At 49.0% G+C, this 27,342-nt stretch overlaps 1 protein-coding gene across 2 annotated transcripts; it reads left to right on the top strand.

Moving 5' to 3' along the window:
• Nucleotides 1–12,071: 12,071 nt before the first annotated feature.
• Nucleotides 12,072–24,969, top strand: LOC101596757 (keratin, type II cytoskeletal 1b). 2 transcript variants are annotated; one of them, XM_012948440.2, is made up of 10 exons: nt 12,072–12,626; nt 16,363–16,577; nt 18,007–18,067; nt 18,544–18,639; nt 19,536–19,700; nt 21,882–22,007; nt 22,098–22,318; nt 22,671–22,705; nt 23,429–23,530; nt 23,594–24,969. In XM_012948440.2, the coding sequence occupies exons 1-10, from the start codon at nt 12,072–12,074 to the stop codon at nt 23,743–23,745; spliced, it is 1,728 nt and encodes a 575-aa protein (XP_012803894.2). In that variant the 3' UTR covers nt 23,746–24,969. The 2 variants fall into 2 exon arrangements, with proteins under 2 accessions (XP_012803894.2, XP_004649929.2); XM_004649872.2 differs by having other exon boundaries at nt 23,429–24,969.
• The last annotated feature ends 2,373 nt before the right edge of the window (nt 24,970–27,342 follow it).

Raw genomic sequence — 27,342 nt, 5'->3', positions numbered from 1 at the left:
AGAGAGAGAGAGGGAGAGAGAGAGAGGAAGAGAGAGAGAGAGGGAGAGAGAGAGGGAGAGAGAGAGAGGAAGAGAGAGAGAGAAGGAGAGAGAGAGAGGAAGAGAGAGAGAGAGAAGGAGAGAGAGAGAGAGAGAGAGAGAGAGAGAGAGAGAGAGAGAGGGAGCGCATCAGGACATGTAGTCATTGCAAAGAAACCCCAGATGCACGTGCCACTTTATGCATCTGGCTTTTGTGTGGGTACTGGGAAAGCAAACTTGGGTGGCTAGGTGTCTCAGGCAAATGCCTTAACTGCTGAACAATCTCTCCAGCCCCTCTTTCCCCTTTCTAACTTCTACCTTCATGTCTTGTTTTGTGATCCACTGGGTCTTATTAGGGTTGCCTGCATGAGCCTGCGCGGGGGGGTTATTCACTGGAGATGAGCAACTTACCGGTTGCTATTCCACCGAAGACAATGTCTCCTCTTCCTCCAGCAACCACTAACCACTAACCACTTCAGGAATGAGTGGGGCCTCACAAGCCTCTGCCCCATCCACGGTGGAGTGTTGGCAGGCTCAGTCTTGCGCGGGTCATCACATCTACTGTGAATTCATGAGTGCAACAGGCATGTCACGTCTGGAAGACAGTATTCCACAGCACTCCTTCCCATCCCGTGCCTCTTACATGCTTTCCGTCTCCCATTCCACAATGTTCCCTGCCTTCAAGGGGGCGTTATAGATGTCTTATTTAGGTCTGAGCACCCAGTAGACCTTTACCTCACCACTTTGACCAGTTACGAGTCTGCGGAAACCACTGCCCCCTGCAAAAATGTAGCTTTTCTGACCAAAGCTGAGAACAGCACTAACCTATGGCTATAAGCATAAACATTTAGACAGTAGTTTGGTGGGCACATGTCCCTTTAGTAAAGCAACCACAGTAGTTTCCCTCTTAGGGGCCTATGACCTCCATGGGATTTTGTACAGGTTTACAGGCATGAATTCCCTCCTATAGACTGGACCTTAAATCCAATAAGAAAGCAGTTGGGGACTGGAGAGATGGCTTAGCAGTTAAGGTGTTTGCCTGCAAAGCCAAAGGATCCTGGTTTGATTCTCCAGGACCCACATAAGCCAGATGTACAAGGGGGTGCATGCATCCGGAGTTTGTTTGCAGCGGCTGGAGGCCCTGGCATGCCCTCTTTGTCTATTTCTCAAATAAATAAATAAATAAATAAAATATATTACAAAAAAGAGAAAGCAGTTGGTTTCCCCCATGATAGTTTTGCCACTATTGCAGTAGGCAGTAGGCACATCTTGTGTGGCATGTCAGTAGTATAGCATGGAGAATCCACACCTGGGTAAGACGATGGGTGACTCCCCACTCCCACGCCCTGGCAGCCTACACAGCACCCAACCTACATGGCAGACAGGAGGGAGGAGGCTTTCAGCTCAGGTCCAGCTGTGGTTCCGTCAACAATAGAGCCTTACCATCTAGAGAATTATACCTTTTTTATTCCTCTGAATTCATCCTATTTTTCTTTTGTTCAGTGCTTTTTGTGTCCTCTTTCAAAACTTCACTCTCTGGGCTGGAGTAAAGGCTTAATGGTTAAATCACTTTCCTGTAAAGCCTAAGGACCCAGGTTTGATTCCCCAATACTCACGTGAACCATGTGCACAAGGTGGCACATGCATCTGGAGTTTGTTTGCAGTGGTTAGAGGACCTGGTGTGTCCATTCTCTCCCTCTCTCTCTAATAAATAAAAATAAAACTTCACCATTTAACCTAAGGTCCTAGAGTCATTCTTTTTTTTTTTTTTCTAAAAGTTTAATTGCTTCAATTTTTACACCCAGATTTATAGTTAAACTTTGTGCATGGTATATTTTTTCACATGGATACCAAATTGGGAGGGTTGTAACTTTTTGTCTGTGTGTGTGTGTGCGTGTGTATATGTGTAGAATATGAGCGTGGTGTGGTGTGTGATGTGTGGTATATACTTGTGTGAATGGCCCATGCACGTGTGTGAGAGGCCAGAGGTTGGATATCATTTCTTTATTGTTAATCTGCATATTGAGACAAGGTGTCTCCCTCAACCCAGAGCTGCTGTTGGTCAGCAAGCTCCAGCAATTCTCTGGTCAAGTGAGTAGTCAAATATATTTCTTTTAAGGTATAAAATTTCCAATGCTTTATAGTGAAAGTTTACATGTGTGGAGGGTCCGTGTTAATATGTGACGTAGCTATCAAACCCTTGGAGGTGAGGCAGCTTACCGAGAACTTCTGGTGTCCTGGTGCCAGGCTACCTCCCGCTCCCACCCCAGACACTAGCAGAGAGTCAAGGCCAGTCCATCAGAACAGTCACGTGATGCTCTGAGAAATGTGGCCTTAGATGATCTTATCATCGTGTGAACCTCATACAGGGTACTTACACCAATCCAGAGGCCTAGTCTGCCTCACACGGAGGCTCCGAGCCGTGCAGGAATGCAGGAAGTACCTGAACTAACCCCACTGCTTCCAGGGCCGTGGTGAGCAAAACATGAGATTCAATCAGGTATGAGAAGGTGAGGCAATAAGAGTGCAGTAAACACAAGATGAGTGAGATTGCTGCCAAGCATAACAGAGCACACAGCAAACAAAAGCACGCAGACTATATACACAAGTGCACACACACGAGATAGGGATGGAGGCAGACACAGAGAGAGACAGACAGAGAGAGAGAGAGAGAGAGAGAGAGAGAGAGGAAGATTGAGAGAGAGAGAGCATGGATATGCCAGGGCCTCCTGCCACTGCAAACAAATTCCAGTCACATGTGCCACTTTGTGCCTCTGACTTTATGAGGGAACTGGAGACTTGAACCAGGGTTGTCAAACTTTGTAAGCCTTTCACCACTAAGCCATACCTCCAGTCTTTTGTATCCCAGGATGGCCTCAAACTTGCTATAGCTAAAGTTAGCCTTGAACTCCTGGCTCTTCCTCTCAGGTGCTGTGATTGTGAGCGTGTACCACCGCACGTGGCTGAGTAAACTTTGTTTAACTAAGGAGAACATTCTAGAATAATGATGTAAAGTGCAGAATAGTAGACATAAACTAGAAGCACAGTTGTTTAATCTTGCTGCCCTTATCACACACTGGATATAATAGTATGCACTGTGTCTGTGTATACCTGGCAAGTTTGTTTACTCAGAATCATCCCAAACACATGAGTCATGCGTTGCTCTACATTACCGTAGCTATGCTATCACTGGGTGACAAGAGCTTTTTAATTCCATGATAATCTGCAATCATCATAATGTACGTGATCCATTGTTGGCTGACACATATTTATGTGGCACATGACTATCCTAGGACATAACCCAAGTTCAGTGTAGAGCTGGGGAGCCCATGACAAACTAAGGACAAGCAGGTATGAGACTATGTCCTCACTAACCTAAAGGACTGACCAAGAATGTCAGATAAGCAGAGAGGACATGCCTCAGGGGACCACAGAAACTCTTCTCTGAACACACAGCTGTGAGATAGCCGATGCTCAACGGACTAGAAAAACACACGGTGTAACTGTGGCTCCAGCAGCAAAGGTTCTAGCTCTAGAGGGGAAAGTTTGCCTGGGAGAGTCTGTCAGGGCAAGAGAAGAGTGTGGGTGGGAACTGTCCCACTGCAGCCTACGCTGAGATGTGCTGTGGCCTCGCCTGTCAGAAACAAGCCCGCTGGTACAGGGTTCCTGTTCTCCACACTCTCGTCATCACTTGTTAACTCTTATCTTTCTGACAGTAGTCAGGGAAAAGGGGTGAGTGCTATTTCATGCTATTTCATTGTGGGGTTCATTTGCATTTCTCTGATGGTTGGTGATATTGGCCTCCTTACTAACTGTTGGTGGGAATGTCAGTTGGCATACCCACGCCATTATCAAGAACCAGATGGAGGTTCTTCAATAAATTAAAAATAGATGGTCCAGCATGCTTTAAAAATATTTGTTTATTTATTTAAGAGAGAGAGGGAGAATGGGCATGCCAAGGCTCTCAGCCACTGCAAACAAACTCCAGACACATGTGCCGCCTTGGGCATCTGGCTTAGGTGAATACTGGGAAATTGAACCTGGGTCCTTAGGCTTTGTAGACAAACAGCTTAGTCTTAACTGTCTTAACTGCTAAGCCATCTCCCCAGCCCCCAGCGTTCTTAATTCTGGATATATATGCCAAGGAGAGAAAAAGCAGCATCTTTCGTTTATTGCCAAGGTATGGGATGCATCTCAGTGTTCATAGAACAATGAGTGAATACTGAACATGGGAGTTGAGGACGATGGTGTGAGCTGGTGATCCCAGCACTTGGGAGATGGAGGCGCCAGGACAAGGAATTCAAGTTCTTCTCAACTACATAGGGAGCTGGAGGCCAGCCTAGGTGACTGAAAGCCTATATATATATGGAAGCTCTGACATTTGTGTGAACACGGATAGACCTGGAGGACATTATGCTAAGTGATGAAATAAGTCAAACACTGACAGGCAAATGCTGAATGATCTCACTTATATGTGAAATGTGTAAGTCAAAGTCAAATTCATGGCAACACAGATGGTGATTGCTGTGGGCTAAAAAGTGGGAGAAATGGGAAGATGTTGGTCTAAGAGTAAAACCTTTGCAGTTATAAGATGAACAAGTGCTTTAAAGCAGAGGAAGAAGAAAAGCAAGGCCACTCCTGGCTACATGCCCATCTTAGCAGCTTGGGCAGAGGGGCCTTTAATATAATGATAAAAGAAGTCTTTTGACTTGTTTTATTTTATTTCTAAGTTATTTGTATTTATGAGTGCCAGACAGAGGGAGAAAGAGAGGGAATGGGCGTGTCAGGGCCTTCAGCCACTGCAAATGAATTCCAGATGCATGCGCCCCCTTGTGCATCTGGCTTACGTGGGACCTGGAGATTGAACGTGGGTCCTTAGGCTTCACAGGCAATGCCTTAACTGCTAAGCCATCTCTACAGCCCTTGTTTTAAACTTAGATTATTTCCTCCTTCCATCTCTGAGACAGGGTCCTCACTATGTAAAGATGTGGGCCACCAGGCCTGGCTCCTTCCCATAACTAGACAAATAAAGAAAAGCACTGGGCTGCAGAGTTGGCTTAGTGGTTAAGGTGCTTGTCTGAAAGGCCCAAGGACCTAGGTTTGTTTCCCCAGTACCCACATAAGCCAGATGCTCATGGTGGCACATGTTTCTGGAGTTTGCAATGGCTGAAGGCCCTGTTGTGCCCATTTTCTTTCTCTCTGCCTCTTTCTCTTGCAAATAATAAATAAATAAATATTAAAAAACATTTTTGCAATTGTTTATGGTGTGTCATGTGGCTGTAATTTTAGGCTAGAAATGATGCTGTAATTTGTTATGGGAAGTAGGGAAGAAGTTGGTTGACAGAAAGTTGCTTTGTGCACTAACAGCGTAACTGTTAAAATAACTCTCATGATTTTCTTGGCACCGTGTTAGAACTTTCTCATGAACTAACTTACCAAATCTTCCCTGCCCTGTGAGGCAGCTAGAACTCTTGCCTGCGCTTTATAAACAAGGAAGCTGAAGTGCACAGAGATCAATGAACTTGTGAAGGGTCACACAACTCACAAGAGGTGGGGCTAAGACTAGCAGTCGAATTTCAAAACCATCCTAAAATGTGGCATGAAACAGAAAATACAGTGATGAGGTGCCAGGGCTGCCCAGGGGTCATCTGGACCAAGCACTGCAAGCTGTGTAGCTGTGGCAGCATGCTTGACCACCCCTTGCCCCACACTCAAAGGTCACCGGTAGAATATGGCGGGGCAGCTCAAATGATACCATCTGTTTAGCTCCTGGCATATTGTAAGGGCTCCGTAAATGGTCAACATTACTTATCACCAATGTTTAAGGGACCTTCCTGTTCCTTCAGTGGAGGGAAGGACAATAACTTGTTACATCCCTTCGTGTATATAACGCTGTACTTCCTCCACCATGGGCAAAGCGACACATCAACAGGGAGGTCACCACCTTTCCCTAGGGATTTGGGATTCTGGACCCCACTCCACCAGCAACTAGCCTTCGAACCTCCAGTCTGCCCCTGTTCCCTCTCGTTTCAATGTGTGGATGTATCCTGTGCCCAGACAACCCTGTTATTCTGTTGGGACCTGTTTCCTTTGGAATGCAGCCCAGGTCTAACCCGCAGCCTTATTTTCCTTTGGACCCACCCTTGCCCAGCTGCTCCCTATGCCTCAGGGATAGGAGCTTTACCAAAGGATGTTTAAATAGTCAGGACTTCCAACATGTGGGACGGGAAAAGGTTTAATATGTCTGGGACAATATTATCTCTGGAAGCTTCCCCATGGGAATGTGTAGCCGCTGTGCTGAGGCCTCGTGGGGTGGTCTTCTAGCCAATCTCCAGGGCCCAAATAGGTTGGATGAGGTGCAAGAAGACTTTTTGATCCTTTTTCTTCCTGGGCTGGTCCTGGACCTCTAGTTAAAGGCTGGTTTGAGGCGCTTTAGTTGATACCTCTGAAACCCGCTCCAACCCAGAAAGAGGAGGCTTCCCAGGAGTGCTCTGTGGGCCAGAGAGACTGCTAGAGACTGACAGTAACAGTAGCGGCCCAACCTGGCCCCCAGGTCTGTCTTTCATGCTGCAGGGGTAGAGGCTCTTCTGGACTTCCTTGTCCGTCTCCACGTTAGTGTGGGTCACCAGCCTTTTCCGACACTCGGATCGCGTCCCTCTCTCTGTACCCACGTCCTCCTGGGATATGAAATCACTGGGCCGGTGCTCGGTGACACGTCCAGCGCTGACAGTCCCGCAGGGAGGAGAGTGGCCGCGGCTGAGTGGACAGCTGGGGCTGAAGCTGCTGTCCGGTCCGTGAGGTGTCACGGCCTCTCTTCTGCTAAGTCCGGGTCACAAGTTCCCGTTTTAAAGAGAGCAAGGCTGCGCACCCACGCCTGGGCCAGGGCGCTCTCCTCCCAGCGTGGGGGCCGGTGAAGTGAGATTCCTCTCCCCTTTCTCTGCCCCACACCCTTGCCACACCTCTATGGCATCCACCTCCGGACCCCGGGAGATGCCAGGTGAGGTGGGAAACAGATCCGTGGGGGTGCCTCCGCTGGCCACACCAGTAGCTCCTCTCGAACCCTGCCCCCAGCGGCTGTCAACACTGTGATCCGGGTGGCTGATAACTGACTGCTCAGGGCCTCGCCCTCTTGGCAGTCCTGGGTTTCAGTGTTTGGGAGTTAGATGGGGACAAGCCACAGTCTTCAACAAACTCTTCCCTTTTGCTTGCTTTCGACTTAAGGACAGTGCTTGTTGGTGACAGGCAGGGAAGGATGGGGTCGGTGAGGAATGGGGCACATCTCTCTCCAAAAAGTCTGTCCTCTGGGCAGCACACAGGGCCTCTGCAGGAAGAGGTTGCGCAGGGCTACGATGCCCATCCTTACTACCAACTTCACTGAATGGGCTTTCACGAGGCTGTTTCGTTTGTTCTTTTCTTTTCTCTCTCTCTCTTTTTTTTTTTTAGTTTTTCGAAGTAGGGTCTCACTCTAGCCCAGGCTGACCTGTACATCACCATGTAGTCTCAGGCTGGCCTTGAACTCACCGCGATCCTCCTTCCTCTGCCTCCCGAGGGCTGGGATTAAAGGTGTGTGCCTCCACGCCCGGCTGTATCTCTTCTACTTTTCTTCAGGCCAGGGGATCCCAAATTTGTCTGCCTAATAAAGCTACCTGGAGCCTCGGACTAGTCCGACCCTGTTCCCTGAGGTCATCTATGGCTTCGAAGCTCTTTAGACGACTTCAGTGTAAAGCCGTCAGAAACTACCCGTGGCAGGCTGTGCCACAGAGTCCTTCAGGGATAGGAATTTCTCTTGGCAAGCTGACTCACCCTCTGCTGTTGGCTCTGAGATAAATCTCCCTTTTAGGACAAGAAAAATCTCTTCTGCTTCAGTTGAAGTCATATTTTCTTGTTCTAAGGGAAATAGGAATAGCTGTCACCCTCTATTCACCAAAGGCTCCACTAGCAGTGTTTGCTGGATCAATCTTTCTTTCTTCCTTCTTCCTTCCTTTCTCCCTCCCTTCCTTCTTCCTCCCTTCTTTCCTCCCTCCCTCCCTCCCTCCCTTCCTTGCTTCCTCCCTCCCTCCCCTCCTCCTCCCTCCCTCCCTCCATCCCTCTCTTCCTTCCTTTCTCTCTCTCTCCCTCCCATCCCTCCCTCCCTTCCTTCCTCCCTTCCTCCCCTCCCTCCCCCTTCCTTTCTTCCTTCCCTCCTTCCTTCCTTCCTTCCTTCCTTTCAGGTAGTGATAGCAGTCCACAGGGCATGGGCTGGGGTGTTGGCATTGGGTACTGCAGCTTGCCAAAGGGGCTTCCTTGTCGACGCCAATTTAATATTCCTCATGAAGACCAAGGCAAACCGGGGTGACTGCTGAACAAGTTCCTCTCTGAGCCCTTGCAGGCCCTTCTGGGACCCACTGTTCCCCTCTTCCTCTGGATCCATGGCCACACTGGAAACCCACACAGCGATCATTTCTTCCTCTAGATCAAGCAGTTCCTCTAGTCGGTCCCATCCCAATCCCCACCCCAGGATACCCCACTGGTTAGCGTGTTTCAAGGTTTGTGCTTCTCTTATACCTGCCCCAGTTGTTTCTCTTTCTAAAACTCGAGAGTGGGCTGGAGAGATGGCTTAGCGGTTAAGCGCTTGCCTGTGAAGCCTAACGACCCTGGTTCGAGGCTCGGTTCCCCAGGTCCCACGTTAGCCAGATGCACAAGGGGGCGCACGCGTCTGGAGTTCGTTTGCAGAGGCTGGAAGCCCTGGCACGCCCATTCTCTCTCTCTCCCTCTATCTGTCTTTCTCTCTGTGTCTGTCGCTCTCAAATAAATAAATAAGTAAATAAATTAAAAAAAAAACTCGAGAGTACAACATATTATGTATTGAATATAAGGAGGGTGCACAGAGCTCAGTAATTAAGACAGTCACAAAACCAGGACGCCGTGGAGCTGGGCTTCAACCCAGGACGTGAGGCCCACACTCTTGGTCTTCCAAGGCATCTGTATGTTAGTCTTCACTGTAACTCAGTGGGGCAGATTTTTGCCATTGTCCTCTGCCAGCTATTTGCTGGGCACCTTCAGAAGAGGAGGGTTCTGGGCTATGCTGTTTGTTCCTAACAGTAAGGAGCTTACTATTTATTTAGCTGGGAGTTGGGGCTGAGGTGAAGAGGTTGGCTATGCACATTCTTCATGACTAGAGTGGAAGTGAACACAAGAACAGGGAGGTCAGAGGCAGGAGGGAGGCTCATATGGTCTGCAGTCTTCAGGGAAGGCGCCCTGAAGGTGCTGGGGAAGGAATGCCACTGGTGAAACTGCTCGGTCACTCTTCCACACTTGGGTACAGCTGTCGCTGGAGTTCCCTGTGCTGCTGACATTCTTATTCTTATTTTATTTTATGTAGTTTTTTTTTTTTCAAGGTAGGGTTTCACTCAAGCCCACGCTGACCTGGAATTCACTGTGTAGTCTCAGGGTGGCCTTGAGTCTACCCATTTTATTGTTCATTTTTTAAAAATTTATTTGAGAGCAACAGACACAGAGAGAAAGACAGATAGAGGGAGAGAGAGAGAATGGGCGTGCCAGGGCTTCCAGCCTCTGCAAATGAACTCCAGATGCATGTGTGCATCTGGCTAACGTGGGACCTGGGGAACCAAGCCTCAAACCGGGGTCCTTAGGCTTTACAGGCAAGCACTTAACTGCTAAGCCATCTCTCCAGCCCAGAATCTACCCATTTTAGAAGCTCAAAGAGGCAAGTGTCGAAGCCAAGGGGCCAAGAAAGGACTGAGCAGAACCACGATTCAAAGCCAGGATCTTTACACCAGTGCTTGTTGCCTCTTTCCTGGGACCACTATCCCTTCTTCGTATCACTGTCCTCTCTCTTGCCGACCTCTGCTTCTTTTCTGGGCTTCTGCCTGACTCAAACTTCTGGTCTTTGTGCAATTTTCTCCCACTGGCCAGGACCAAACAGGGCTGGGAGCCGAGACCAGCTCTTGTGTCCACACATCTCTGGCACATCTCTGTTCCCTCCCACGGTGTTCCCTGATGACCCATTAAACAGTTACCAAGCTCACAACATTCAGAAGGGGGATAAGCAGAGGTGGAGCTTTGCAGCTGCCCTCAACAGCCTCTCCCAGCCCCGGGATGCTTCTCAGGATGGTGTTCTGTTCCTTCTCTCACTTCTACCTGCACCTGTCCTTTCTCAACTCCACTGAGATTTCTGACTCTACTTTGGGCCACTTGTGATTTCAACCCCAACAGCTGAAAAAAAAATTATTGCATGAATACAAAAAGAAAATAGATATTTAAAGGCTGGAGGGATGGCATAGAGGTTAAGGCATTTGTCTGCAAAACCGAAGGACCAGGTTCGATTCCCCAGGACTCTCGTTAGCCAGATGCACAAGGGGGCAGACGCATTTGGAATTCATTTGCCGTGGCTGTAGGCTCTGGCATGCCCATTTTCTCTGTCTCTGTCTCTCTCTTTCTGTCAAATAGATAAATAAATAAAAATAAAAAAAATATATTTTAAAAAAGACATTTAAAATCCTAGGAGAAAACCTTGCATAATCCACAAGAGACCAGTTTGCTTTCTAAGCTATCTTTAAGTCTGCTTTATCTGAATTTTATGAGCCCACTGCCCAGTCCCACGGTGTACCCTCCCTCCATTTGTCTCTGGATCGGGGTGTTTGTAGTTCTGCTGGGTGGTCTCCAGGTGGATGTATCTGTATATAAGAAACTGTATCCGAGTGAGCAGACTGTACGTCAGCATTTTTCTGAAGCTGGACATTTAAGTTTTCTTTATCTTCCTGTTTAAAAAATTACTATTGAGCTTTGGATGAAAACTGCCAGCTATTTGTGTCCAGAAGACAAGCACGCATTTTTGTGGGCTGACACTGAAATATACAGAAGGAAGTTCCCCCCTAGACCTGCTGCTTGGGACAGAACTTCCGAGAGTGAGCACAGGCCATTGCTGACCCCCTGGAACTTTCTTATTGCTTCTTTTTTTTTTTAATTTTTATTTATTTATTTGAGAGCGATAGACACAGAGAGAAAGACAGAGAGAGGGAGAGAGAGAGAATGGGCGCGCCAGGGCTTCCAGCCTCTGCAAACGAACTCCAGACGCGTGCGCCCCCTTGTGCATCTGTCTAACGTGGGACCTGGGGAACCGAGCCTTGAACCGGGGTCCTTAGGCTTCACAGGCAAGCGCTTAACCGCTAAGCCATCTCTCCAGCCCTCTTATTGCTTCTTGATAAGTACAGAGTTCCAGTTCACTTAGGAGCTTAGTATTAATGTTATTTATTTATTTTAGCAGTAGAGCAACTTTATAACTTACAGCTACTGAGCCGAAAAATGATGATAATAAAAATCAGCTAGAGCTTGTGTTTTGTGTATCTATATTTTCAAAATCTCCCTCAAAGGGTAATTAATGTAATTTTATTTTTAGAAAACTATTGTTTATATTAGTTCAGAAATGATAAAAACTGAAAACTATAGTGTTGGGACAGTTTATCTCTTACTTAGACCATATTTGATACAGGTAGATGTTAAGTGAAAAACTTTGTGGGTACAAAATAAGACCCTCTTTTGCTCACAAGGACAGCACTGTGATAGCAGGTGCCTTCCCCTCACACCAGCTGTGGTTCTAAGGTCACTGGATGCCCCTAGCTTTTTTCCAGTTCTCTCAGGCACACCCCCCAAACAAACAACTCAATGGTGGAATTTCTTAGGAAGAGATCCACTCAAGATTTGGGGAGAAACTTTACAGGAGTTTCCAGCAAGGAGATCCTGAGAGATTACTGCGCTCTAATCTCTCTGTGGTAGGAGATGAATGATAAATGATCGAGTTGGGGAAGTTTGTCTACAATGTAATTTCGACAACACATAGGTGTGAGGTTTTGAGCAGATGTCACTGGCAGGCAAACTAAACATTAATACTCCCCTCCCAGAGTTCAGAAGGTACCCAGCCCAGCAGGTGTGTGTATATATAGGGAGTGAGCCAGAGCCCTCTCAAGGGAGTCACAGCTCCTTCCCTCTCTGCTCTTTGCTTCCTTCTAGCTGGATCCTTGCTGTCGCCTGTGCCTCTGGTTGCTCCAGCAACCATGAGCCGCCAGTTTAGTTCACGGTCTGCATTTAGCTCCAGGAGCAGACGGGCATACAGCACCAGGTCTTCCTCGGGCTTTGGTGGTGGGAGTCGAGTTGTGAGGTCTGTGGGTCAGGCCCAGGGGAGGCATGTCAGTGGTGGTGGTGGCTATGGAGGGGGGTTTGGCTCCAGAAGCCTCTACAATCTGGGTGGCAGTAAAAGCATCTTTGGGAGCCTAGTGAGTAGAAGTGCCAGTGGTTTCTGCCAGGGTAGGGGAGGTGGAGGAGGGTTTGGAGGGGGCAGAGGCTTTGGGGGTGGAGGGCTTGGAGGCGGCAGATTCGGAGGTGGTGGTGGCCTTGGAAGCTTTGGGGGTGCTGGATTTGGGGCTAGTAATTTTGGGCTTGGTGGCTTTGGTCCTTCTTATCCGCCCGGGGGCATCCATGAGGTGACAATTAACCAGAGCCTCCTTGAGCCACTTCACCTAGTGGTGGACCCTGAAATTCAGAGGGTCAAGACCCAGGAGCGGGAACAGATCAAGATTCTCAACAACAAATTTGCCTCCTTCATTGATAAGGTGAGTCCCTTAGGGCCAGGTAGAGTCTTTGGTCACTGACTAGATGAGATGAGGGTCTGTACTCTGCCGTCTCTTACCACACTGGGCTGCCTCGGTTTCAGGGTGTTATTTCCACTTGTGTATGGTCATGGGCCTCAGGGAAGCATTTGTTTCATTTAGGTTTCTTGGGGGTATATTTTTTTTATCTTTTTCTTTTAGCAGTAAAGAAGATACGGGGTGTGAAGATACATAACCAATCAATAATGTAGCAATTCACTCTCTAATCATCATTCACTTTACACCCACCCATTACCCATGAAACCATCCATCCACCTGTGCACACCCATCTAGCCATCGTATATTCACTTACACATCCATCCACACACATCTATCCACATCTAACCGTCTATCCACCACCACCCACCTGTCAGATCCACCCATCCATCTCTGTATCTGTCCACATCCTTATATTCATCCACTCACACACCCATTCACCCACATCCGTCCATCCAGTCGGCCCCATCATTCCATCCATCCATTCACCCCACAACCCATCTATCCCCACACATCCATACATTCATTCTTCTATATCCATCCATCCATTTTTTTCTACCCTCTCAAACACATATACCTATTTACATATATACACATTCCCTATTGCACACTCACTCATCCATCCATTTACTCACTCACTTATCTGTCAATCCGTCCACCCATCCATCCTCCATATCATCTAAAATTATTTGCCAAGCCTCTATTACATGACACTGTGCCCAGGTACCGTCAAGGTGGCTAGGGCACAAGTTCTACACTCACAGAGCCCCACAACTGAAGGGCAGAGAATTATGACAGTGTACTGGCAATGTGTCAGTAGGTGTGGTACCCTTTGAGCTGAAAGAAAGGCACCTTGGGCTCTGCCTAGTGAATTCTGGAAGGGTTTCACTGGGGACCCCAGATCTGACCCGATTCTTAAAGCTGGAGGAAGTCAAATAGTTCTCAGGGCAGAAGAGATTTCCAGACACAAAGACCAGGAGGCATGAAAGTGTGATGCCGTTAGGGGATTTTGACGGGTTAACACTCTTTGAGAAGATGGAGGAGCCAAAGGGAAAGTAGCCTCGGAGGCAGGCGGCAGCTGGGAAGCCATTGGTGGGGTTTAGGTAAAAGCCCTGTTGAGTGGGTCCTCCAGGGAACCAAAGCCAAAGTGGTCCCTTTTACCTTATCTGGGATCAACAAAAGCCCCCAAGGGCCTTTGAAAATTCCACACTCTGACTTGTTGATTGCTCCTTATAGTGAAGTCGGCTTCAGGCTCAGGTCTCCAGGCAGAGGCCAGCAAAGAGCTGTGCTAGAAACTTTCCTCTGGCTCTTCCTTCTGTGCAGAGGAAGGCACAGTGGCCACTTTCTGATACCTGGACAGGTCCCTGGGGGGTAGGATAGTGTGTACTGTGTGGGAGGAGGAGGAGAGGAGGATGGCTAGATCCACAGACAATCCCAAAGGAGCTCAATGGAATGCTCAGCGTTCTTGTGGCTCCTACTGACCACCAGATGGGAAGCCAGGCTGAGCACCATCACAAGCCAGGCATGGGCGGGGCTCAGGGTTGTTCTGCAGCAAGAACTAGGAGGTGAGGAGATGCCCCTGGGAGGTCAAGGTTGGACCGAGAGGATCGGGGAGAGAGAGGACTGTGTCAGTGGGGTAGCAGAGGCTTCTGGAATCCAATGTGGATTCTTACTGGACCAAGGCTCCTGCCATCAACAGAGGTGGTCCAGGACGCAGAAGATGTTGTCTTCCTGTCTTTTCCTGAGAGTATGGTCTGGGTTGGCCAGGAAGAGAGTTCCTCAGCTGCCTGGGCTCTGGCCTAGAAGGGAGAAGGCTTCTCTTATGGTGATTTCTGACCTTCGTTTCCCAGCCAGTCTCCCTACCTTCCCTTTAGTCCACCACAGTTTATTGTCACCATCACAGCAGAGCCATCACTCCTCCATTTAAAGCCTCTCCTGGCTTCTTGTCTCATTGAGAATAACAGCCACAATCATAGGAAGCCCCCTATGATCGGCCCCTCCCCCCAGTCCACTGTGCTGTTCTCACCGAACACATGCCTATAAACAAGCGTAGAACTGATTTTTCCACTTTCTGGAAGTACCACCCCAAAACAAAATAGACCGTGGCAGGAATCTCTCGTGGGGGTCTTACAAGCTGTACTGACAAGCCTGCTCCGGGAGCCGGCGGTCCAGTTGCTTGCTGTGATAAAACTAGCGAAAATGAATCTGAAGAATAGGGCTCTCTGCGCATGCGTACTTACAGCCAGAAGCCTCAGAGAGCTGGCGAGGGCTGGCCGCTTGGGTGCGAGGGGGCTCAGGGGCTAGGGGATTCTGGGTGATTCTTCAGTGCCCCGTCACAGGCAGTGTCTGCAGGGTGCTGTTCTGACCCCACAAAGTGGCAAGTTGCCTCTTTCACAGCTCGTGGAGGAGGGAGCCGAGTTCTGGAGGGATTTTGTGTATGTGTGGAAATATACGGAAACATGAATGTGCGTGTGTGTATGCATGAATGTGTGTGTGAATCTGCATACGTGAACCCGTGTGTTTGAACGCATGCATGTGAATGTGTGGGTGTGTATTGCACACATGCCTGTTCCCGAGCAAGTACACAGACGGCACTGCCACCTCTATCAGAGCACAGCACAGAGAAGAGGCTCCACCTGGGAGCAAGCGTCAGAGGCTCCATGAGATGCCCGTGTCACCATGGGAAGGGCGACCCGTGCAGCTGATCCATGCAGCCAGCCTCCTCTCCATCTCCAACCGCTGTGCCTACACTTTGAGGGGAGGAGATAGCGAAACGGGCACTGTCTGTTCCCCATTTCCTGGACTTGAAAATAAATAACTAAAAACTAGAAACTTGGGCATTTTCCAAATACCTGCCAGTTCAAAGTTCTTTCTTTGGGACACTAGAATACATTACAAGATTAAAAAAAAAAAGGTGAGAACACTTATTTTTAAAAAATATTTAATTAATTAATTAATTTTTATTTGAGAGAGAGAGAGAGAGAGAGAAGGAGAGGATGGGCATGACAGGGCCTCCAGCCACTGCAAATGAACTCCAGATGTATGCACCCCTTGTACATCTGGCTTAGGTAGTAGGTCTTGGGGAATCAAACTGGGGTCCTTAGGCGTCGCAGGCAAACGCCTTAGCCACTAAGCCATTTCCCCAGCCCGAGAACACTTAATTTTGAAAACTTGTGTGAGCATTTCAGTGGGGTCACTTTCTGCAAACCATAGTAGCAGGCAGTAGAGGTGGTGATGGCTGCAGCGAGCACCCAGGTAAGCCTGCTCAGGAATGGTTCAGTGCAAGCCCGGTGGCTCCTTCTTTCCTCCTCAGTCACCTGGCCCACATTAACCATGAGGGGGAAGGAGCCTTTGAGTTTTAGGGGTTTGGATGTCTTACACTGGCATGCAGAAACTGAATGTGGCATGAGATCTCTGCGACATAAGGGACTGTGACTTAAGAAGCAGATGCTCAGTTGGAAGTGATGTACCTTCAAATCCAGGGAGCGCAGTGTTCATTTCAGACAAGGTGGCTTTATAGTCATGGGTGAACACCAGAAACCACATTGCCTTCTGGGCCTCCAGTCCCAGAAGAGGGGACACTCTCTGATGCTTGAGGGAGGCATCCTGATTCTCTGAGGTGCCACATAGCTGCTGACGCCCCTCCTTGTAGGAGAGCTGCTCTGACACATGGCCCGAGGGAGACTGGGCTCTTTGCTTCTAGGTGCGCTTCCTGGAGCAGCAGAACCAGGTGCTACAAACAAAATGGGAGCTGCTGCAGCAGGTGAACACCTCCACGCGGACCAGCAGCCTGGAGCCCATCCTGGAGGCCTACATCAGTGAGCTGCGGAGGCAGGTGGATCTTCTCAATACGGAACAGATGCACCAAAACACGGAGATCAGGAACATGCAGGATGTCGTGGAGGACTACAAGAGAAAGTGAGGCTCCAGGCGGGACAGAGGGGTCCAAGAGCAGCTTAGCAGGGGTCTTGCTCACACAGTAAGACCTTCTGCTACACTGTTTATAATGTGAGAAGTGGGCTCTGAACTGTGCCATCTGCCATTTTGCATTTTATATTGAGCAGGGAAAGGCAGGATAGCTCTGTGGCTATTGGAACTAAGCAAGCCCTGCCTACAGATAGGTTCCTCTCTCTTTACCTTTAGTGCTTGCGTTAGTAAGCAGAGATAGCGCCTTCATCCCTTGAGTACGGAGATGGGCAGATTTGTGATTCTCAAACTTTAACTTGCAGCAGCTTGTTACTCAGACTGCCGGGCCCTATCCCAGTAGTTCTGATCCAGCAGGTCTTAGATGCATGCAGCCTGATTGTTTGCATTTCTAACATGTTTCCAAGTGATGCTAATGATGGTTGATTGGGGACCACACTTAAAGAACCACTGGCTTAGATGTAATGATATTTAAAAGTTCTTATGTGGTGTCTGTACTTACGAAGCACTCATTAAGCACGAGTGATTACTAGTAATGATGCTATAGGGGACAGGAGTTGAGCTCCAGATCAACTAGGTTTTGCAAGTGAGAGTTCTCTTCCTTGCTTTTCCTCCTCAAGGGGTTCAGAACTTCTCTCTCTTTTGTTTGATTTTTCTTTAAACTTTTTTTTTATTGACAAATTCCATAATTATAGACAATAAACCAGGATAATTCCCTCCCCATCCCTCACTTCCCTCCTCACAAATCCACTCTCCTTTATGTCCCCTCCCCTCTCAATTAGTTTCTCTTTTATTTTGATGCCATCATCTTTTGCTCTTATTATGAGGGTCTTGTGTAGGTAGTGCCAGGCACTTCGTGGTCATGGATATCGAGGTCAATCTGTGTCTGGACGATTGCATTGTAAGCAGTCCTACCCTTCCTTTGGCTCTTACATTCTTTCTGCCACCTCTTCAGCCATGGACTCTGAGCCTGGAGGGTGTTGACTGTTTTTAGGCCACTGGAGGGCTGAGTGTGTGCTTGTCAGCAGGCAATCATACAACTCATATCTGGGGTGCTAGGGGGGGAACTGTAGGCAAAACAACTTTCTCTTAAAAGATTTAGTAAACGTGGTTTCTGCTTTAGCCTTCCACATTTATAAAGATACCACATCAGAATACCTAAGGACAGTTAGGGGTATTCTGTGTGGCTCTGGCCCTTCCACGTTGGCCCCTGTCCCCTCTGCTGACATGGAGAGTCAGAGCAGCTCTAGGTGTTCCTCACTGAGAGTGTCAGGTCCTGACAAGGGACAGTAGTGTTATGAGCAGAGGTCTCTGAGTCTAGGGCAGTGGAGACTTCAGGAAATCTATGTTTCCTGATGGGAGGCGAAACCTCAGGAAGGCCCGGTCAGCCTGCAGCCTGTCTGTGCTTCTGCCTCTGGTGCAGGTACGAAGAAGAAATCAATAAACGGACCAACAGCGAGAATGACTTTGTGGTTATGAAGAAGGTGAGGAAAAGGGGAGTCTCAAGTGGGAGCTATGGACATGGGAGACTGGGTGGAGTGAGACAGCCCCCCCAGGTGATGCTTGGTGATGTGGACAGGGTGACCTCTGGGGCCAGCTTGGTGTATGTGCTGCTCAGATGCCAGGGCTCTTACACTGAAGGGAAGTATGAAACTGACACTGATATGACTCTGGGGAACCTCTCCAGGTTTCTGAAAGCAAAACCGAGAAAAGTGACAGCTTTTGAGTGTCAGTTATGTGTAGCCCTGGGATCTGGGGAGGGAGCCATGGCTGACCAAGGTGTGGAAGTTGATGTCATACCTCCTTCTGATCAGGGAAGTCAGTTTCCCAAGAGCTTCATTTTAGTGGGGTGAGGACATTTTCAGGCCAGGAATAAACCCAGGGAGTTTTGCCGCTGGTCTAGGGTGGGGGCGGGCAGTGCCTGGGTGATGAGGTTGAACCATCCTTGCTTGCTGCTCAGGATGTGGATGCTGCTTTCATGGACAAGACCGACCTGCAGTCCAAAGTGGACACGCTGTTTGGGGAGATCAATTTCCTGAAATATCTATTTGACACGGTAAGTCAGCCCCTAGAAGAATCTTTCTTTTCTCATATCTCACAAGGGTGTGGACTGGAGGACAAGAGGTCTGAAACCAACCCACCATCTCCCACTAGGTTTTCATCTCTCCAGCGCAACCCCCCAACTCTCTAGGCCTGAGTCAGCCATGTTCCCAACCTTAAGGGTTCTAGTAGGGGTCAGCAAAAATTCCAAGGTGGGAGAAGATGAAGTCGTCCCTGCTTCATGGCTCCCAATCCATCTGGGATATGAGGTTAACACACCAGGTCATAGTAGGCAGAAACAACCAAAAATCTTCATGTACTCTGGGAAGTTGATATGTCCATTAGAGAATTCTGTAGGGGTACTGAGGATGAAGACTGAAGAGGCACATATTCATTTACTGCCCCCTGACTTCCTGTCACCTGTATCTAACTCTGGGGTATGTGCTGTGAACTGGGTGTAGAGTTAGAAGTTCTGTCTTATGGATATCTTCATTCTCCAGAAAACAGGAACTAGAGATGAAATTACTTGCTCAGTCTCCCTTGCTGGTTACGGGTTCCACAATTGAAGTCCTTTCCACTGCCTCTGAGAACACTTGGGGCTCCAGGGAGCTACCTCTCAGAGGGCTGGCTCAAGATGGTGGCCAAGAAAGAGCAAAAGGCATGATGTGGAGATGGTTTCACAGGGTTCCTTCCTTCTGCCCAGAGGCTATGCCTGAGCTCTTTAGATGAGATGGTTAAGACTTTTCCATTACCTCTTACAGCATGCAACCATTCAAAGAACTTTTGCTCAAGAGGTCCTCCCACCCAGGCTTCTGGACTCCCAAGAGGGCCTTGAGGGATCAGCTGGGAGCGGGAGAGACTGAGCCTCTAAGAGGTGAGTGGGAGGAGTCAACTGTACCCCATGTCTCATAGGAGCTGTCCCAGATGCAGACCCATATCAGTGACACCAATGTTGTCCTGTCAATGGACAACAACCGCTCCCTGGACCTGGACAGCATCATCGATGCTGTGCGCGTGCAGTATGAGATGATTGCCCAGAAGAGCAAGGATGAAGCTGAGGCCCTGTACCAGACCAAGGTGAGCTGGGCCTTCCCACTTGAATCCCCATATAAACAGGAACTTCCCAGACCCGGTACTGTCTCTTCTATTTTAAAGTATAACATGTTTGTGATAGAGACTTAAAAACTTTTTGGTTAAGGATTGTCCGTATCTCTTCATTACTACGAATATGCTCAGATATTTTCTAATAGGTCTTTATAGGTTAACATTTATGGAGAACTCCTAGGTGCAAGATTGATGAATTTTTGTAAGTCTTGTAATTAGCAAGTGGTGCGAGAACATAACTAAACTCGTGTGCTGTCTGCAACTTATGTACTTTCTGTGATGTTAAATATTCTACAACACTTTTTTATGACACTCCATTATGAGATGATGTCCTGGCTTAGTAGATAAACATATTTTACTAATACTCTACCTATAGACACATCTTTGGCTATTTCTTTGCTACAAATTATCCTAGCCCTTCTGGATGGTGAGGACTTTGTAGTTGAAAGGACACAGCTGACAGCCTGATCACAGAGTTCTGAGTCACTGGTACTTGGTAATCTGCTCTGAGGATTCCTGTGGCCACATGCAGTCTTGCTGATCTTTATTCCACTGCTTGCAGAAGATGTTCTGGAATGTAGTGGATTTTTGGCCTGACCCTGGGGAGACAGTCAACAATGAAAACATCAGAATGCATATTCCCTCAAGCCAACTCTCCCCTGCCCCTGTTCTGTGCATGGAGTTCTGATTAAGCCATGTTGACACGGGGGGCGGGGGGGGGGGGGGTTGGGTGGGACACAGGGCATGCCCAAGGCTTTTGAGGACCTGCTAAGCCACCTCTCCAGCCCAAGGGCTATTTTTTCTTTAATGTTTATATTTTATAATCAACAGTGGCTGACCATGACAGGATCCTGTCTCCAAAAGCAAACAAAGAAAAAGTTTTATTTAGTCAAGTGCCTATGCCTTTTTTTTTTTTGTTATTTTAAAGGTAGGCTCTCACTCTAGCCCAGGCTGACCTGGAATTCACTCTGTAGTTTCAGGGTGGCCTCAGACTCTTGGTGATCCTCCTACCTCTGCCTCGTGAGTAGTGGGATTAAAGGTGTGTGCCACCATGCCTGGCTTCCTATGCCTTTTTATTTCTAGTATGGAGAATGCTTCATAAGTGGGAATACTTTCCACTTGAAAAATTTTTAAAAAAATTTATTTGAGAGTGACAGAGAAAGGGGCAGATAGATAGAGAAAGAATGGGTTCACCAGGACCTCCAGCCACTGCAAACGAACTCCAGACACATGCGGCCCCTTGTGCATCTGGCTAACGTGGGTCCTGGGGAATTGAGCCTTGAACTGGGGTCCTTAGGCTTCACAGGCAAGCACTTAAACACTAAGCCACCTCTCCAGCCATAATTTTTTTTTACTTTATTTTTATTTATTTATGAGGGAGAGAGGGGGGGGGAACAGGCAGAGAGAGGGAGAGAGAGAATCATCATGAGAACTATGGTGGGTGGAAAAGGTTCCAGTATGGGTAGGGACCAGTGTGAAGGCTTAGCTGTATGAAAAAGGAGGAAAAATGGGTATCAAGAAGCTGGGCATGGTGGCTCACACTTTTAATCCCACCACTCAGGAGGCAGAAGTAGGAGGTTCACCATGAGTTCAAGGCCACCCTGAGACTACATAGTGCATTTCAGGTCAGCCTAGGCTACAGCAAGACCCTACCCCCCCAAAAAAAAATAAAATAAAAAGGCATTAAGAAAGAGGGTTTTTCTGGGTGTGGTAGTGCACAGCTTTAATTCCAGCACTTGGGAGGCAGAGGTAGGAGGATTGGTGTGAGTTGGAGGCCATCCTGAGACTACACAGTGAATTCCAGGTCAGCCTGGGCTAGAGTAAAACCCTACCTAAAAAAAAAGAAAGAAAGAAAGAAAGAAAGATGGTTTATCTGGCTGGGATATGAGTCTACCTAGAGACTGGCAGAAATAAGGGATGCTTGCTACAAGTGTGTGTGCATGCATGTACCAAAGTGTGTATATGCAGTGAATGTGTACGTACGTGTGTGAGGCTTGGGTGAGGGACGTTTGGGGTGGGTGTGAGCATGCTGACCCACAGTTCAAGGCAGGCTTGCTCTGGAACATCTCAGGAGAGCAGCCCAGACCCTTCCCCTCCCGGGGGAGCTTGCAGTGAGCTGCAGGTGCTGATCATGGCGCTGTCTCTACCCCTTAGTACCAGGAGCTGCAGGTCACTGCCGGGAGACACGGAGATGACCTGAAGAACACAAAGATGGAGATCTCTGAGCTCAACCGCACCATCCAGAGGCTGCAGGCGGAGATCGGCAATGTCAAGAAACAGGTGGGACAGATGCTTAGAGCGGGCTTCCTAGACACTCTACTTTCCAGGTCAGACTTCTGAAACTCAGTCTTCTACCTGTCTCTGACATAGATTGAGCAGATGCACTCATCCATTTCGGATGCGGAGGAGAGAGGGGAGAGGGCGCTCCAGGACGCCAAGCAGAAACTACAGGACATGGATGATGCCCTGCAGCAGTCCAAGGAGGACCTGGCCCGACTGCTGAGAGATTACCAGGCAATGCTGGGGGCCAAGCTGTCCCTGGATGTGGAGATTGCCACCTACCGCAAGCTGCTGGAGGGCGAGGAGAGCAGGTGGGTACAACAGTGGCGTCCCCCTCACCCTGCGACCCAGGCCAAAGCAATGGGACTCTTGGAGAGGAGATTTTTCCTAATATTCCCAGAAGGACTGACAGTCCAGGGTAAGCAGAAACATTTGAGTTGCAGGCAAAGGATATATGAGTTGGCAGGGTGTACGTGGAAGCCATTATTATCATTTCCCCGACCATCAACCACCATGTCCCTGGACCTCAGCCCAGGCCACTGTAGCCAGGTGTGACCGCAAAGGTTAAAAGCCTTCATGAAAGTGCTGACACTGTCTCCTTGGGCTTGGGGGACAGCTCTCTCTCCCCAGTGTGTGGCTGATGAGTGTGCTTTGCATTTACAGGATGTCAGGAGAGCTGCAGAGCCACGTGAGCATCTGTAAGTAGTGGAGTTCAGGGAAGCTGTGGGCAGAGGGTGGGCGGTGGCAAGTTGCCAGGAGACCAGCAGAGAACTGGAATCAGGCAGTTTAGTTTCTAGTTCCTTACACGGAACAGTGAAGCAAGGGCTATTTTTCTTTTTAAATTTTTATGAGAATGTAAACGAGGGAGGGAGGGAGAGAGAGAGAGAGAGAGAGAGAGAGAGAGGGAGGGAGGGAGGGAGGGAGGGAGGGAGGGAGAGAGAGAGAGAGAAAGAGAGGGAGGCAGAATGGGCGCGCCAGGGCCTCCAGCCACTGCAAACGAACTCCAGACGCTTGCATCTGGCTTACGTGGGTTCTGGGGAATCGAACCAAAGTCCTTTGACTTTGCAAGCAAACGCCCTAACCCCTAAGCCATCTCTCCAACCTCACTTTTACCTTTTTTTTTTTTTTTTTTTTTTGAGATAGGGTCTCATTCTAGCTCAGGCTGACCTGGAATTCACTATGTAGTCTCAGGGTGGCCTCGAACTCACAGGGATCCTCCTACCTCTGCCTCTCGAGCGTGTTGGGATTAAAGGCTTGCACCGCGACGCCAGGCCTACGCCCCCCTTTTAGTGTTTGCTTGCAAATCGGAAGGCACCAGCGATCACGGGTGCAGTAGGCTGCAGGCGCATGAGCAGATGTAGCTGGGTCTCGGGTGGGAGTCCTGGCCACGCCCTCCGCCCATGCCCATCCTTCCCCGACAGCGGTGCACAGCAGCCAGGTGACTGTAGGCGGCGGCGGCGGCGGCGGCTCCGGGGGCTACGGCGGCGGCTCGGGAGGATACGGCGGTGGCTCCGGGGGCCACGGCGGCGGCGGCGGCGGCTACAGCAGCAGCAGCTCCCGCGGGGGCGGCGGCTACGGGGGAGGAGGCTCCCGCGGAGGCAGCTACGGAGGCGGCGGGAGCTACGGGGGAAGCAGCAGCAAGAGCGGCGGCAGGCACGGCGTCCGCGGCGGCGGCTCCTCGCGCGCGCAGATCGTGCAGACGTCCACCCACAGCTCGCGCCGGCGCGTGGTGGAGTAGGCGCCTCCCCGCAGCCCCCTCGCCTAGCTCTTCCCCCAGCTCTCTGCAGGTTTCTCGGTCGCTTTGACTCTGGGTGGGGAAGCAGGGTGGATCGGCTCACACACGGCTCTCTTCTTTGGAGGGTGCAGGCTTGAGGTCAAAGTCACAGTCACAGGCATTCTCACTCGGGGTCCCCTTCACTAGCCCTGCCTCTGCCCCCAGAAACACCCAAGGGGCCTAGCTCTGCAGAGTGCTCAGAAAAATTGCCTGCGGAACAGCCACAAGGTTAATGGCCAACATCGCTAAGGGTCTCAACCAGGGCTCCTTTCTTGCACCTCCGTAAACAATAGCCCGCGCCTCAGGGTCCTTATGAAGGAGTCCCAAGCACAAGCACGTTAGCTTGTGAAGGGAAACACATGCGCCAAAGGCCAATTGCTACCCTTGGTCTGTAGCCTGAAATACTCATTTTGATGGCAAGGATAGGTTTAGGGTCTTCCTCAGGTGGGTCCTCTCTGAACTGAGTTTGAATGTCAAGAAGCATTACCCCCTGGGTGAACAGCCGCAGGTAGAGAGGTGTGTAAACAGTCCAAGCAAGGACTGATCTTAGCAGTAAATGGGACCTGGGATGAATCACAATCTGTTTCTATCTTGTCTGTCCTCCCCTCTCCTTTTCTTGGGGCTGATCTTTCCTGAGTTTGGCTTCATATGGAGCTACTGAGAATTTTGGGGCACCTGCAGCCCAGCCCTGCTCCATCCAGGTTCACCAAGGCTGGGGAAATGTTGAGTCGCTGACTTGAGTCCCTGAGGGTTCAAATCCTGAGCCAGTCTGGAAACTGCCTGGGTTTTAGGCAGGCACTTTAATGTGCTTTCTCAGACCTCCTAAGTCCTTTCTGAAGCCTTCTGTTCTCTATGACTCAGAGTGTTTTGTGAGCATTTGGCTCCTAATTTAAGATCTTACATAGATGAGATGAGCTGAGGGGATGGGGGTACGGGCTAATAAACACGAATGACCATGAAACAGGGAGCGTGGCTTTGTCTTCAAGATCCGGAATTCCTTCCCTTGTTTGCTGAGTCCCCACAACTTCTGAGTCCATGATTCTGTCTAGGCAATTGATATGCTTCCTGGGGGGAGGGGTCCCCTGGAAAGTGCTTGTGACCTCATAGTTTCCTGCTTGAAAGCAGTACCTGTGAAGGGCTTGGAATTTCTGGTCTTTCTGTAATAAATTTTTCTGTGATCTCAAAATATGTATTGCCAAGACCTAAGTTATTTCTTCTCCCATTTCTTTGACATTACTCATATTTGGGAAGATAAGCCATATTAGTATTATTTAAAAATATTTATTTATTTATTTGAGGTTGAGATGGGGCATGCCAGGGCTTCTGCAAATGAACTCCGGACACATGTACAACCTTGTGCAGCTGGCTTTATGTAGGTACCGGGCAATCAAACCTGGGTCTTTTGGCTTTGCAGGAAAGTGCCTTTACTGCTAAGCCACCTCTCTAGCCAACCCTTATTATTATTATTATTATTGATTTATTTGAGAGAGAGAGAGAACGAGCGAGAGCACATGCCAGGGCCTTCAGCCTCTGCAAACGAACTCCAGACATGTGCGCCCCCTTGTGCACATGTGTGACCTTGCGTGTTTGTGTCCCTGTGCATCTAGGTTATGTGGGACTTGGAGATTCAAACATGGGTTCTTAGGGGCTGGAGAGATGGCTTAGCAGTTAAGCGTTTGCTTGTGAAGCCTAAGGACCTCAGTTCAAGACTCGATTTCCCCAGGACCCATGTAAGCCAGATGCACAAGGTGGCACATGCATCTGGAGTTCTTTTGTAGTGGCTGGAGACCCTAGTGTGCCCATTCTCTCTTTCTCTCCCTCATTCTCCATCTCTCTCAAATAAATAAACAAATAAATAAATTTTTTTTTAAAAAAGAACATAGGTTCTTAGGCTTTGCAGGCAAGCTCCTTAGCCACTAAGCCATCTCTCCAGCCCTTTAATATTATTTTTAACTGCACAAGCAGCAGTTTGGAAGAGCCTCTTATACATAATCTTACTAATCTTTAAAGTGGCCCATCATTCAAAAGTCTTGCACTTATTTGTTCAATAAGGCATTGATTTATGAAGCTCTTACTTGTGACTTAATCTAGGTTGCAGTCATATTGGAATGAATTATTGTGGGGCGAGCAGCGGATTAGGCACTGGGGGTACCATGAAAGATGGACTTGTTTCTGAATCTTAAGGTGCTCACAACTCAATGCTATATTCCGAGGGAAAGGAACGCGTAGAGGCAGGAGAGAGTAAAGTGTGTGCCTTTTGTGGACCCCTCCGCCTGAGGGTAGAAGCAGTGCCAAGGACCCCGAAGGCATGGCAGAGCAGCAGGAGTGGAACCTGCAGCAGAAGCAGCATGTGGACAGAGCGGTTTTGTCCCAATGGGCTGTAAACTGGGAAGTGGCCCAGGGCTGGAGGAGAGAGTGGGAAGGAGTGCCTGCAGGGAGGCCAGGTGGAACCCTCAGGACAGGAGACTGTAAGATAAGAAAGCAGGAAAGCGCATGAGCAAGAGGGTGCAGGGGGGTGGGATCAACTCCGCTAGGAGGCTGCGGCCCATTCACTGAATGGAGGTCAAGGGCCAGGGTGTCTTTCACGGAGGCCTTAAGTGACGCAAAGAAAAAGTGGAGCAAGTTATGCTGTCACTGCTTCCCAGTGGTACTTCTGGGTGTGTGACAAAATCACACAGGGTGTGAGACAAAGTCACATAGGGTGTGTGACTTAGCTTCTCACCCTCCTGAAGGAATACAAGTGCAATTTAGATATGAGACCCATACACATATCTGCAACCCATAGCGATAAGATGTTGTGTTCCCAGGTACACCTGACTTTCTCTCCGTGAGGTTTGTTTTCATCTTATCTCTCTCGGCAGAATGCCTGTTGGAAGCAGCCTGGGAAAGGAAGATATGGGCAGAGAGGCTGCCCCAAGGGAAGAAGAGAGAAGGGACACATTTTCTATACTTAGAGTAAAAAAAAAAAGCAAAAGCCAAGGGAGTGGGCAGAGGAGAGGTGGATCGACAGCAGCCAGCATAAAAATGATTGACAGCGTTCAGCTGTCTGTGAGAACACATGAGTCAACGGGGCGTGTGACTGCTGGAGGCAGCCATGGGAACCAGGAAGAGAAGAACCACGAGGAGGGCTTGTTCAGGGCCCTTCTATATTTAGACTTCTCTGGGGGTCCTGAATGCCAAGGACTCCTAGGAGTCTATTCAGAGGACAATGACCAGGGCAATGGAGGCCATCAGAAGCCTGAACACATGCAGAATGATTGGAGGGTCTGGAGAGAAGTCTGTGGGAGAGGTGGGACTGCTGTCTACGGGCTGAAGAGCCTGCTCAGAAAAAGGGGTGGGGGGGGTTGGCTCCAGCTGATGACCCACATAGGCAGGTGGGAATTACAAGAGATTTGCTCACATGAGAAGTGCCGTCTGTTGAGCTGAGATGGGAGAGGCCCCTTGGGAAACTTTATCAAGTTTCAAGCAGAGGTTGGCAAACCACTTGGCAGGACATTGAGGGAGGGTGTGAAGGATGGTGGGAATACGTGTATGAAGGCGTTCCCCATCCTTGCGGAGGGT

The sequence above is a fragment of the Jaculus jaculus genome, chromosome 6 (assembly GCF_020740685.1).
Source record: "Jaculus jaculus isolate mJacJac1 chromosome 6, mJacJac1.mat.Y.cur, whole genome shotgun sequence".
In the NCBI taxonomy this organism is placed as follows: domain Eukaryota; kingdom Metazoa; phylum Chordata; class Mammalia; order Rodentia; family Dipodidae; genus Jaculus; species Jaculus jaculus.
This window is presented reverse-complemented; position numbering and strand designations above follow the sequence as displayed.

What these genes read in the sequence shown, in the direction of transcription:
- LOC101596757 (XM_004649872.2), top strand. Translation starts at nt 12,072, where the DNA reads ATGAGCCGCCAGTTTAGTTCACGGTCTGCATTTAGCTCCAGGAGCAGA. An exon ending in TTGCCTCCTTCATTGATAAG is followed by an intron (nt 12,627 to 16,362) that starts GTGAGTCCCTTA and finishes CTTTGCTTCTAG; the next exon opens with GTGCGCTTCCTGGAGCAGCA. An exon ending in GTGGAGGACTACAAGAGAAA is followed by an intron (nt 16,578 to 18,006) that starts GTGAGGCTCCAG and finishes CCTCTGGTGCAG; the next exon opens with GTACGAAGAAGAAATCAATA.